The sequence below is a fragment of the Sapajus apella genome, unplaced genomic scaffold (genome assembly GCF_009761245.1).
Source record: "Sapajus apella isolate SASKATOON/1434 unplaced genomic scaffold, GSC_monkey_1.0 scaffold60, whole genome shotgun sequence".
Classification (NCBI taxonomy): Eukaryota; Metazoa; Chordata; class Mammalia; order Primates; family Cebidae; genus Sapajus; species Sapajus apella.
In genome coordinates, this window is record NW_022437000.1 from 13010978 (window position 1) to 13022834 (window position 11857).

The window sequence follows — 11857 nt, forward strand, 5'->3', positions numbered from 1 at the left end:
AGGCCGTGCTGTCCCTGCCCCGCACCCCCGGGAGCACCCGTGTCACCGGGGAAGGCCGTGCTGTCCCTGCCCCGCACCCCCGGGAGCGCCCGTGTCACCGGGGAAGGCCGTGCTGTCCCTGCCCCGCACCCCCGGGAGTGCCCGTGTCACAGAGGCCGGTCCTCACCCAGGAGCCCTCTGAGCTCACGCCTTTCTCATCCAGGCTTCCGTGATATCACTCCCCTTGTGTTCCTCTTGGCTTTGGCTGCTGCAGGCGGGCGGTCCCCACACCCCTCCACCAGATCCTGACTCTCAGAGGACCCCCAGTCTCTATTTGTGTTATTCTCATCTGGTCCATGGGGTTCAGATACCAAGGAGAACTTTTACCAACCATGAGTTCCAGGCCCCACTCTCGAATCACCGCATCAGAATACCCAGCAGTGGCCTGAGAAGACCTGTGCTTTAGCAAGCTCCCGGTGTTTCTCTTGCTGAGCCCCTAGGCGTGGAAGGTGGAGGGCAGGCCAGGGCAGGGTTGAGCTAGACAGAGTGAAGAACAGAAATTCTGGGGAAGTAGGGACTGTAACCAAAGGTAAAGCCGTCTCTTCCCAGCGGCACCCTTTGTAGGAACCTTGAAGAGGTAGCCACACATCTGCAAGGCACGGGGTCAGAGACTCAGGTCAGACTGATCTGGTTCAGAGCCAGGATACCCCTTTCCACCTGAGTTACATTTGTCATCGTTCATGTAAATGTTTCTATTGGATGGAAACAGGTTTAAAATCCACATCTGACTTCTGTTCTGGCTGTAATAGAGTATCTTGTAACCAACTGATATTTCTACCAAGAGCCACTGTAAAACCTGGGTAAAATTTTATTTAAAAATCTGTTGGAGGGATTGAGAGGCTCCAGAGGCAGCCAGGACTTGGGGAGCCAGATTCTGGAATTTCACAGATGTGAGCTCCACTTTGTGCATTTAATGGTGAAATATTGAACACTTTGCCCCAGAGATCAGGGACACTGTTCCCGTTTCTATTCAGGATTGTGCTTGGAGGTACCAGGCAGACAAGAAGACAAGAAAATAGGATAAAGGCTTAAGGATTGAAACAGTAAGAAGCACAGATATTCATTATTTGTAGACAATGTGGTTATGTATGAAGAAAATCCAAATTAAGTAACAAACTCTTAAGCTGAGTAATTTAGCAAGGTCAATGGCTAGGGGCCAATATACTAAACTTAATTGTATTTTAGTATTTTTATATATACCAACAATGTACAATTGGAAAATGAAATCTATAGATATGACTTTTCATGACATCAAAATTGAATACATAGGAATAAAATCATATCTAATAAGAGATCTGCAAGACTTCTAAGCAGAAAACTGCAAAATGTTATTGAAATAAATTAAAGTAGCACAAATAAATGGAGGAATATTTTAGTGCACAGATTAGAAGACAATTAGTATTATGACAATGTCAATTCTCCCTAAATAGACATACAGATTGAATGCAATTCCCAAATAAAATTCCAGCAGCTTTTTCTTTATTTAGGTGTGAACATTGAACATTTATAAGAAAATATAAGGGGTGAGGAGCAATCCACACAACTTTGAAAAACAAAAGTTGGAAGCTGATACTGCCAAATATCAAGTTGTGACAGTGATCAACACAGATGGTGTAAACAGAAGAGCAGCAGTGCAGAATATAGAATCCAGACATAGACATCTACAGTCTCTCCATTTATTTCAAAAGTGATATTGTAACACAGGGGCAGGGGAGAAAGAACGGCCTCAATAAGAGGAGTGGATGTGATTGGCTGTTCATGTGGGAAATTATGAATGCTGATCCCTGCCTCACACCACATGCAAAAGTTAATTCCAGATAGATCACAGGTGTAAATGTGAACTGCAAAGTAATATAGCCTCTATTCTAGACAAACATAGGAAAATGCCTACCTCAGAGTAAGAAAAGATTTCTTATACAAGGTTTAAAAAGCAGCTATCAAAGCAACTATCAGAAAGGAAAAGGTCAGTAAGTTGGGTTACATTAAAGTTAAGTGACTCTTTTCATCAAAATGCACCATGAAGAGATTGACACAGAAAGCCAGCAGATGTTTGCAATATATGCTTCAAAGAAGAAACTTGTTTCTAGCTTATACAGAGAACTACACACCAACAAGAAAAAGAGAACCTAGTAGAAAAACAACAAAAAAGATGTGAACTGGCATGTCATGAAAGAGGATAACCCGTAAACATAGGAGGAAGCTTCCTGCCTCTGGGAAATGTAAATTAAAGCCATACCAGGGCACCACTCTGCACCCACAAGAATGGCTAAAATGCTACCGACAGACAGTATCCAGTGCTGACAAAACCATGGAGCAACTGGAAGTCGTGTGCATTTCTGGCGGGTGCATATTTGTCCACATCTTCATAAATACAGCAATTCCTCAGAACCTGTCCAACAAGAGTGTGTATTGTGTGTACTAGAAGACATGCATAAGAATGCTCATTGTCTTATATTCAGTTTAACCCCAAACTAGAAACAACCCAGATGTCCATTAAGAGTAGAATTTATTAATAAATCATATGTCATCATATATGTATAACCCAGCAACAAGAATGAACAGACACCCCACTGCAACAACGTGGGTGAATCCCGCAATGTTGAAAGAAGCCAGACACCAAAAAAGCACATATTGCATATTTTTATTTGGTCAAAATTCAACAGCAGGCAAGACGAATCAATGGTGACGGGAGTGGGGATGGGGCACCCTGAGTGAAGGGAACGGCCTCTCAGTCTGGGCACTCACTGCCATCACTCACCCTCTGTGCTTCTGCGTGATATGCATTATAATTGGACAAAATATTCACGTAAAGAAAGGTGTCCTTCCAGGAAAAGAGCTTAGGTGCCGCCTCCTCTATCCCCACGGACCGAGGTAACTGAGCCACACGGTGGAGGGAGCGTCCTCTGTGTGTTTTGCTTTTCCTGAGGACACAGCCACCCTGCTGTTCGGGGACCTTTCTCCTGGGTTCCTCTTCCCGTCTTGGATGCAGGTTGATGTTTGAGAAGCAAAGGCACCAAGGGTCCCCTTCCTCCGGCCTGGGCCTGATGTCCCCTCAGCCCCTCCCAGCCACACACTGTTGATTCCTGAGCACTGCTGCTCCAGAGTCCTGGCCTCCGCCTGCCCCTGCCCTGGGGCGAAGCATCCTCCTTGCCCCCACCATGTCCACACAGCAAAGGCAGGTGGCCAGGCACCAGGGGAACGTGGTACCAGGGCCTCCCTGCCCCACTGGCAGGGAGCAGCCAGCCTCTGCATCCAGAGTGCCCCTCACGCTCTGCTCCTGTCCAGTGAGCTGTGGTCAGAACACCCAGGCTGACGGCCTGCCCACGTGGGTGGGGACCACATGGCTCCCAAGGTCACTCAGGAGCCCTGAGCGGTTTGGGCCTCTGTCAGAGAAGGCACGGTGATTGGAACGGTCCTGAAACCGTTCGTGAGATCTCTGGGCCTTTTTTGGGCCAAAAGTGATCTCATTGGCCTCAAACTTAGCTGATGGGCGGCCGGCCAGGGCGTCCCCTCCAAGGGCAACTGCTGTGGAGCTGGAGGCCGACGTTGGAGCACCTGTGGGCACATTCGTGCCCTGGGTACTCAGGGCGTTTCTGGATGGCTGCCAGCTTGAGTTATTTCACCAACTCCTGCCCCTGGGAAATGCAAATTAAAGCCGTACCAGGGCACCGCTCTGCACCCACAAGAATGGCTAAAATGCTACCGACAGACAGTATCCAGTGCTGACAAAACCGTGGAGCAACTGGAAGTTGCTGTACCACCTTCCTCCCTCTGGGGACCCTGGGGATCATTTCCTGCTGGAATTACACAGGAGCCATACCACCCTCTCCCTCAGGCACAGGAGGCCACAGATGTGGGCGTATATCCGAGCTCCGTGAGCCCCGGTCCTTGCTTCTGTGAGCAGATCCAGGTCCTGCCTTACGGTTTTGGGCAGTGCAGCTTCAGGAAAGCCATGTGTCACAGTGGGGATTGCGTGGCCCTGCCCTCAGGACCACAGTCCATATGCATAGAGGAGGCGCCAGGGGCTCCTGACATCCTCACATTAGCACCTTCTGAGTCAGTGTTCCCGAAACGTGGTAGGAGAGGAGACTGAGGAGGCGTGGACGAGTGTCCACCCGGGCCCTGCGCAGGGGCAAGGTCGTAGTGGGGGCTATGCAGAGCAGGAGGCTGATTGCTGCTGTGTGGGCATCTGGGGTCGGACCCCTGCTTGGTGGGAGCACTAGCAGGCCGCCAGGGTGGGTGTGGCCTTAAGGGCAGCACACGTGGCACCTGAGCCAGGTTCCCCTGTCTGTGCTCACAGCTGTGTGACTTTGGGTGAGTGAGTAAAGCCTCCTGTGCCTGGAGAGGATCACAGCACCGGCCTCTTGGGATGGTCACTGGAGCTGGATGAATATCTATAGGGCTGCTGGCTCACTGCCTGGTCCGTAGCAGCCCTGGAGGACACGTCCTTCTCCCTGAAGAAGCGAGCCCCCTGCCCTCACTGTTCCCGTGCACTCTGTGCGCTGGCACCCACGATGGTGGGCACGGCCTGGCCCAGGCAGGAGGAACCTGCGCTGTGGTCCCATGTAGGCCCCACCCCTTCCGCAGCTGAGTAGCAGTGACGCCCGGGACCACCACCTGGAAACCAGTCCGTCCTTGTTCAGAAACTGGCTTTCTAGTATGCATTTTTGTGAGTTGAATAAATTTACAGCACTTTACATTTCACTTACAATTTAGACTTCTAAAAAATATTTTTGGTTGGTAACTTTGGTTTCTCGTTGAAAACAGTTGCCTACTTGTGATACTGGTGTAACGTAAAGATTACGATGTAACGTAAAGATTTTTGTACCTTAGAGCTCTTTAAACTCGATTTGTGTACACATAGAGTGGAAGCGCCCGCATGGGCAGGCCGGGCTGCCTCCCAGTGGCGTTGGGAGTGCGTGGCATCTTTTCATGGCTGCGGCGTCAGCCTGCACTGCGTGGGTGTGAGATAGACATGCACCTAATGGCGTGAGTAGCTGGATGTGGGGGCCACTGGTCGCTGCGGACAGTGAGGCAGGAGCATGGCCACACGTGAGGCAGAAGCTTCGTGGCTGGAATTGAGTGTGTTTGGGTCTGAGAAGTCTGGGGGGCGTGTTCTGTGTCCCAGAAGTCTGGGGGGCGTGTTCTGTGCCCCAGGAGTCTGGGGGGCGTGTTCTGTGCCCCAGGAGTCTGGGGGGCGTGTTCTGTGCCCCAGGAGTCTGGGGGGTGTGTTCTGTGTCCCAGCAGTCTGGGGGGCGTGTTTTGTGCCCCAGGAGTCTGGGGGGTGTGTTCTGTGTCCAGCAGCTCTCACACGGCAGTCGTGGTCGCGGTTGCTGGTCCTAGCCTGCTGTGGAGTACCGAGGGGATTCATTGGTTGACACAGAGGCTGAAATTCCACCCCAATCAGAGCTCTATTCCAGGGGAGAAACTGAGTCAGGCTTTGTCACTCTGCAAAACGGTGATGCCGCTCAGCCCGCGTTTCAGGTTGCAGCACACTCAGTGGCTTCATTTTGCTCTCACGGTAACCCCCAGGTGGATTCTATGACTATCCTCATTTCTGCAGAAAAGGAAGCAGAGGTGGCTCACAGCTGAATCACCTGTCCAGGGCTTTGAATTGCAGAGCCTGCCAGTGTCACAGAGGTGGTGAGCCCCTCTGGCCCGACCCACAGCCCCTCGGCAGGGGCTCTTTAGCAAACCCTGCCGATGGGCAGCTTGGCGTGTTTCTCAGACCCCTGCTTCGGGACTTGAGAGGCCTTGAGTGGGTTTGCTGGTCTGAGGATCGTGTGCTCAGTGGAAATTGATCACCTGGGCTCTTCTTTCCTTCACTCTGGGAGGAGTGGGATTATGTGCTCAGCAGAAGTCAATCGTCCTGGGCTCTTTTCTCCTCCACTCTAGGAGGACTAGGACCCAGAGAGCTCTGGGCCCAGCTCCCTGGCTTGGAGTCCAAAGGCAGCTCTGACCACACCGCCTGGGGCAGGAGGGAGGGGAGCTGGGTTCTGTCTCCGTGACCTGGCGTATCCAAGGTCCCGTTGTGGGAAAGGGACGTTTGGCAACTTTTTCTGGAGGATAACTTGCAACTCTGTGCCTCTCCCGAGGGAGCACGCAGGTCTAAGCGGGGTTAAGATTTCCTGTTCCTACTGCGTCCCACAGTTCAGAAAAAGTCATCAAAGTGCTCAGAAGTAAATAAGGAAATATGAAAACATTATTTACTTCTTTTTTTTTGAGACAGTCTCGCTCTGTTGCCCAGGCTAGAGGGCAATGTTGCCATCACAACTCACAGCAGCCTCAAACTCCTAGGCCAAGCCATCCTCCCACCTCAGCCTCCCAAGGAAGGCTGCACCGCCACACTCAGCTAATATCTGCAATTTGTGTAGAGATGTGGTCTCATCGTGTTGCCCAGGCTGGTGTTGAACACCTGGGCTCCAGTGATCCACCCACCTTAGCCTCCCAAAGTGCTGGGATTACAGGTGTGAACCACCATGGTCGACTGAAAATATAACTTAAAAAAAATCTTAGCTGCATGAGAACTAGGCAGGATCAGAAAATGAATTCTGTTTGCGCCCCCACAGCTGTGAAATGGAGGGGCTGACTCCCCGTGCATGCAGCACTCTAGTGCCCACGGCAGAACGCTGCTTTGAATGAAAGCTGATGTTTATTCATGCACTTACCAGAAGGTTTCTGCTGTCACTGAATCGAACTTCCCCGTATATGAGGAGTTCTTCACTATCAGGTGCATACAGGGACACAGAGCAGCAGCACACACAGCCACGCACCCACGCACATTCGGGGGTCGCTGCCGTGTCTTTGTGGTCTTGGGGGGTCGCTGTTTCTGTCTTTAAATCCGAGTGTCAGAAGGGTCTGAGACATCTGCTTAAGTCCCTGGCTTCATTAATGATGCTTACAGCGTGCAGAGCGTTCTCACGGACTGCATAATTGATCTGTGTCCTGTAGAATTCGGATTTTCATGTAAACCCAGGACATGTTCAGAGACGTGGAAATCAGCAGTTCCAGCCCTGCCTTAGGCGTGCCCGTGTGGTTGTGTCTGCTGTGGATTGGCTGGTGGCAGCAGCTGCTGGCACCGCGCAATTGGCTTGGCTGTGGAGTGAGCCCGCGGAAGAAGCCTCTCCGCCTCTACTCCGTGACTCAGGCTCCTGCCGCCAGCCTCAGCCGAGGACGGAGGCTGTGGTTACACAACGCGCAAGTGTGGTCTCTGTCACAGATGTGGCTGTCGCAGAGAGTGCTGTCTCTGCTCCTGTTTCCAGCAGATGCCTGGGAACCTTTGGATATCTTGGGGATTTTCTCCCAGCACCATCACAATGCCACCACAAGTGAATCCTTGACAGGGACCAGCACGGGCACCTCAGATGCCAGGACCAGCGTGATGTATGCGCTATAAGACTGTTTTGGAGGGTTTAGTCAGCTGGTCACTCAGGAAAGGAAAAGGACTCGGCTGTTACTGTGGAATGTAACATGACTGGCTCGGGAGAGGCGGTTCTGCCTGCATGTGTGACCTGAGGGGCTGATATCAGGCTGAGTGATGAGAACAGGCTGAAAGTGTCTGCCCTTCCTCAGATAAGAGCAGGTTCTGGGACTGTGGGGATGGGGCTGCAGGGGCCCCCGAGGAAACGCCGTGCTTTGCCGAGACCCCCGTGTGGCATCACTCTCAACTGGTGTTGCAGAAGTGGCATCATGAATACAGGCGGACCGCCTTCCTGGGAGGTTGTCCTAGGGGTTTCGTGGGCAGCCAGCTTCCCACCTGCACACATTAACAGCGGCGTCTCTTCCTCACTGCAGCCTGCAGGACGCTGGCATCGGATTCATCCTGGTGATAGACCGGCGGCGGGACAAATGGACCTCCGTGAAGGCGTCCGTCCTGCGCATCGCAGTAAGTGCCACCGGGGCTCTGCCCTGCACCCGGCCCCTCCCTGGGCTGCATGACTGCAGGGTCCTCTTCCTCTGGGTGCACAGCTCCGCAGTTCCTGCCTCGTGCTGAGGGGGACAGAGCCCAGCCCCGGTGGGTGGAGGCCGGCGCCAAGGCCCCCCTGCTTGGGCTCCCAAGGAGCTGGTGCCTGTGTGTGGGTTTTCGCAGATGGGGGAACTTTTAGGGAGCCCAGGGTGACTTGAAAACAATTTCCTGAGGCAGGGCAGCCCATCTGTTTCTGAACAGCACGTCTGAGATGCTCAGGTTGACTCTGCGGTCTTTCATGAAGCACAGCAAGCCTGGCTGGGCAGCGGTGGGTGTGTGCAGAGACGCTCCAGCCTGCAAGTCTGAAGCCGCACTGCACGGCTTTTCTCAGTGATTTTCTCCTTTCCAAATCGGGCCACCTATCTTTAGCTGTGACACGGAGGAGCCGCCACCACCTCCCTTTCCCAGTAACCCAGCCCTGCGTGGAGCTGTCCTCCTTCCCAAGGACCTTCCCATGGCGTCTGAAAGTCTGTTTGCAGATTCTGCACGCTGCCTTCCATGGCAGAGGAGAAGCTGGGTTTGCTGTTGGTTTTAACCCAGAGTAACCATTTAAGAGGGAAGAGATTAAGTCAGCAGAAAGCCCCCAAGTCTTATTTTTGTCGGTAGTTCTCACCCGCATGCACAACCCCGGCGTGGTGCGTTTCTTACCCACACTCTCTGCGCCTGTCAGTCCAAGTTTCATTGCAGCCAAAGGACCAAAAATAAGAGGGCTTAGTCAGCTGGTCAGTCTTTGGGATGAAGCGTCTCCTTGCACCCCCACCGCACCCCCTGCCCCTCACCACGGCCGGCCCCTGTTCCTGACCCTGCCCCAACCTGGCGCATGCTACCTATGGCATCATTATCTGAAAAAAGTCTGCCTGTCTGCCTGGAGGTGACCTGGGACCATGGGTCCTCAGCTGGGATGGCACAGCTGCCCCAAGCATTCCCCAAACCCTGGTGAAATCCGATTCTCCTGGCCTCCCAGGTCCTGCGTTCAAACCATCTTTGGGTTCCTCGGCCTCTAGTGCACTAAGGTTCTGGGTGTAGCAAAAGATGCCATCCCTTTCCCTGCCCATGCCCTCTTTCCTTCAACTTTCACAAGAATTAGAGGCCCCACATCTGCCCTGACGCCCACAACCATCATCGTTTTGGCATGAGCCAGTCACTGGGCCGCTAGTTCTCACTGGAGTCTTTGGAATGAAGTGTCTCTTTGCACCCTCACCACACCCCCTGCCCCTTACCGTGGCTGGCCCCTGTCCCTGACGCTGCCCCAACCTGGAGCACGCTGCCTATGGCATCGTTATCTAAAATAATTCAGAACACTTCAGGATGCTTCCAGAAAAGTAGACGTGTATATAATCAGCCTTCCCTTCCTGTAACACTGCATTTGTTTGCTTTTGCATCACTATAAAGAAATACTTGAGCTGAGTAATTGATAAAGAACGAGGTGTAATTGGCTCACAACTCTGCAGGCTGCGCAAGCTTGGCATCTGCATCTTCTCAGCTTCTGGGGAGGCCTCAGGGAGCTTCCAGTCGCGGTGGAAGGCAGCAGGAGCCTGTGTCAGGTGGTGAGAGAGGGCGTGAGAGAGAAGGGGGAGGTCCTGGATTTGAACAGCCAGATCTCGAGTGAACTTACTGAGCGAGAACTCACTCATCACCGAGGGGATGGCGCTGAGCCATTCATGAGGGGATCACCCTGTGATTTAATCACCTCCACCAGGCCTCACCTCCGGCACTGGGAATCACATTTTTTTTTTTTTTTTTTTGAGACGGAGTTTCACTCTTGTTACCCAGGCTAGAGTGCAATGGCACGATCTCGGCTTACCGCAACCTCCGCCTCCGGGGTTCAGGCAATTCTCCTGCCTCAGCCTCCTGAGTAGCTGGGATTACAGGCACGCGCCACCATGTCCAGCTAATTTTTTGTATTTTTAGTAGAGACAGGGTTTCACCATGTTGACCAGGATGGTCTCGATCTCTTGACCTCGTGATCCACCCGCCTCGGCCTCCCAAAGTGCTGGGATTACAGGCGTGAGCCACCGCACCCGGCCATGGGAATCACATTTCAACATGAGATTTGGAGGGGACAAAATCTCACCCATATCAAGTGTCCCCAGAAATGTAGAAAGTTCTTGAGATGAGCCATCACTAGCTAATACAAATGTGTCCCTTTCATGATTGCACATTTTAAATGAGTTTGCACATGATATCATAGACAATTCTAAAAATTAAATCGTGAGAACCCACGGGGTCAGACACACGTGGACGGACAACAGATGCTCTAGAAAGCATACATTAGTCCTGGGCGGGTCCCACAATGTTCCCAGCAAGCGTGTCATTGTTGAAAGAACAGACAACACTGTTACAGCCACATCTTTCACACTTATCTGCCACCATATAAGCCAGCCCTCAGGACGTCTCTCAGCAAGACGTGGTGGTAGGAGTTGGCATCCATGCCAGGACGCTTGAGGGTGTGAGGATGCACCTGGGTACCTCCATGCCTGCGGGGTCCACGCGCCTTCATCTTCACACGCCCACCACAGCCCATCACTCACACAAGGCTCCCGAGCCACGGTCTCTTTGCCTGGGCTCCCGCTCTGCTCCTTCCTCTGGGAGGCCACACTTCACTACGTGTGCCACTATGGCACCCGCTCACACTTCACTACATGTGCCACAGCGCCTCTGCTCATGCTTCACTATGTGTGCCACGGCGTCCCTGCTCACACTTCACTACATGTGCCACAGTGCCTCTGCTCACGCTTCACCACATGTGCCACGGCACTTCTGCTCACACTTCACTATGTGTGCCACAGTGCCTCTGCTCACACCTCACCACGTGTGCCATGGCACCCCTGCCTACATTTCACCACGTATGCCACAGTGCCTCTGCACATGCTTTGCTACACGTGCCACTGAGCCCTCACACATGCATCATCCATCATGTGTGTCTCTCAGATTAGTCATTCCCAGGTTAGATGACAAGAGCTTCCTGAGATACAAGGTCACTTTTTAAGAAATACAGAAATTATTTTCTAAAAGCAGAGTATTTCTGCAAGGTCATCCTGCAAGTTAGCGAAGCAGCCCCCAGCAGACCCATGGTTCAGATGTTGATCTTCAGCTACCGAGTGTCCCATTCTGCTCACGTGTGTGTGAATGAGTGAATTTCTGAAGCAGGTGCGGGTGTGAGCAGGTGAATTTCTGAAGCAGGTGTGGGTGTGAGCAGGTAAATTTCTGGGGCAGATGTGGGTGTCAGCGGGTAAATTTCTGGAGCAGGTGCGGGTGTGATCGGGTGAGTTCCTGGAGCAGGTGTGGGTGTGAGTGAGCGGGTGAGTTTCTGAACCAGGTGTGGGTGTGAGCAGGTGAGTTTCTGAAGCAGGTGTGGGTGTCAGCAGGTGAGTTTCTGGAGCAGGTGTGGGTGTGATCGGGTGAATTTCTGAAGCAGGTGCGGGTGTGAGCAGGTGAGTTTCTGGAGCAGGTGCGGGTGTGAGTGAATGGGTGAGTTTCTGAACCAGGTGTGGGTGTGAGCAGGTGAGTTTCTGAAGCAGGTGCAGGTGTGAGTGGGTGAATTTCTGGAGCAGGTGCTGGTGTGAGTGGGTATTTCTGAAGCAGGTGTGGATGTCAGTGGGTAAGTTTCTGAAACAGGTGTTGGTGTGAGCGGGTTAGTTACTGGAGCAGGTGTGGGTGTGTGCTCAGGTGAATTTCTGGAGCAGGTGCGTTTCTGGAGCAGGTACGGGTGTGAGCGGGTGAGTTTCTGGAGCAGGTGCCAGTGTGAGTGGGTGAGTTTCTGAAGCAGGTGCCAGTGTGAGTAGATGAGTTTCTGGAGCAGGTTTGAGTGTGATCAGGTGAATTTCTGGAGCAGGTGTGGGTGTGAGTAGG

The 11857-nt window shown here is 52.5% G+C and overlaps 1 protein-coding gene and 1 long non-coding RNA gene across 23 annotated transcripts in view; both read left to right on the forward strand.

The window, feature by feature from the left end:
• The window catches only part of MCF2L (MCF.2 cell line derived transforming sequence like), a 200882-nt gene that overhangs the window by 143273 nt on the left and 45752 nt on the right, over positions 1-11857 (forward strand). For 14 of the 17 annotated variants that reach the window (XM_032246269.1, XM_032246279.1, XM_032246267.1 and 11 more), the window contains one exon: positions 7834-7924. In XM_032246269.1, the coding sequence (XP_032102160.1) occupies positions 7834-7924 (91 nt within the window). Of the gene's footprint in view, positions 1-7008; positions 7423-7833; positions 7925-11857 lie in introns of those variants that run through there. The other 3 variants (XM_032246268.1, XM_032246270.1, XM_032246276.1) reach the window with 1 other exon arrangement.
• LOC116528837 overlaps positions 10033-11857 on the forward strand; it is a 6364-nt gene continuing 4539 nt past the window's right edge. For 3 of the 6 annotated variants that reach the window (XR_004259229.1, XR_004259232.1, XR_004259230.1), the window contains exons 1-3: positions 11240-11254; positions 11288-11468; positions 11755-11774. This is a non-coding gene — a long non-coding RNA (uncharacterized LOC116528837). Of the gene's footprint in view, positions 11189-11239; positions 11469-11754; positions 11775-11840; positions 11853-11857 lie in introns of those variants that run through there. The other 3 variants (XR_004259233.1, XR_004259234.1, XR_004259231.1) reach the window with 3 other exon arrangements.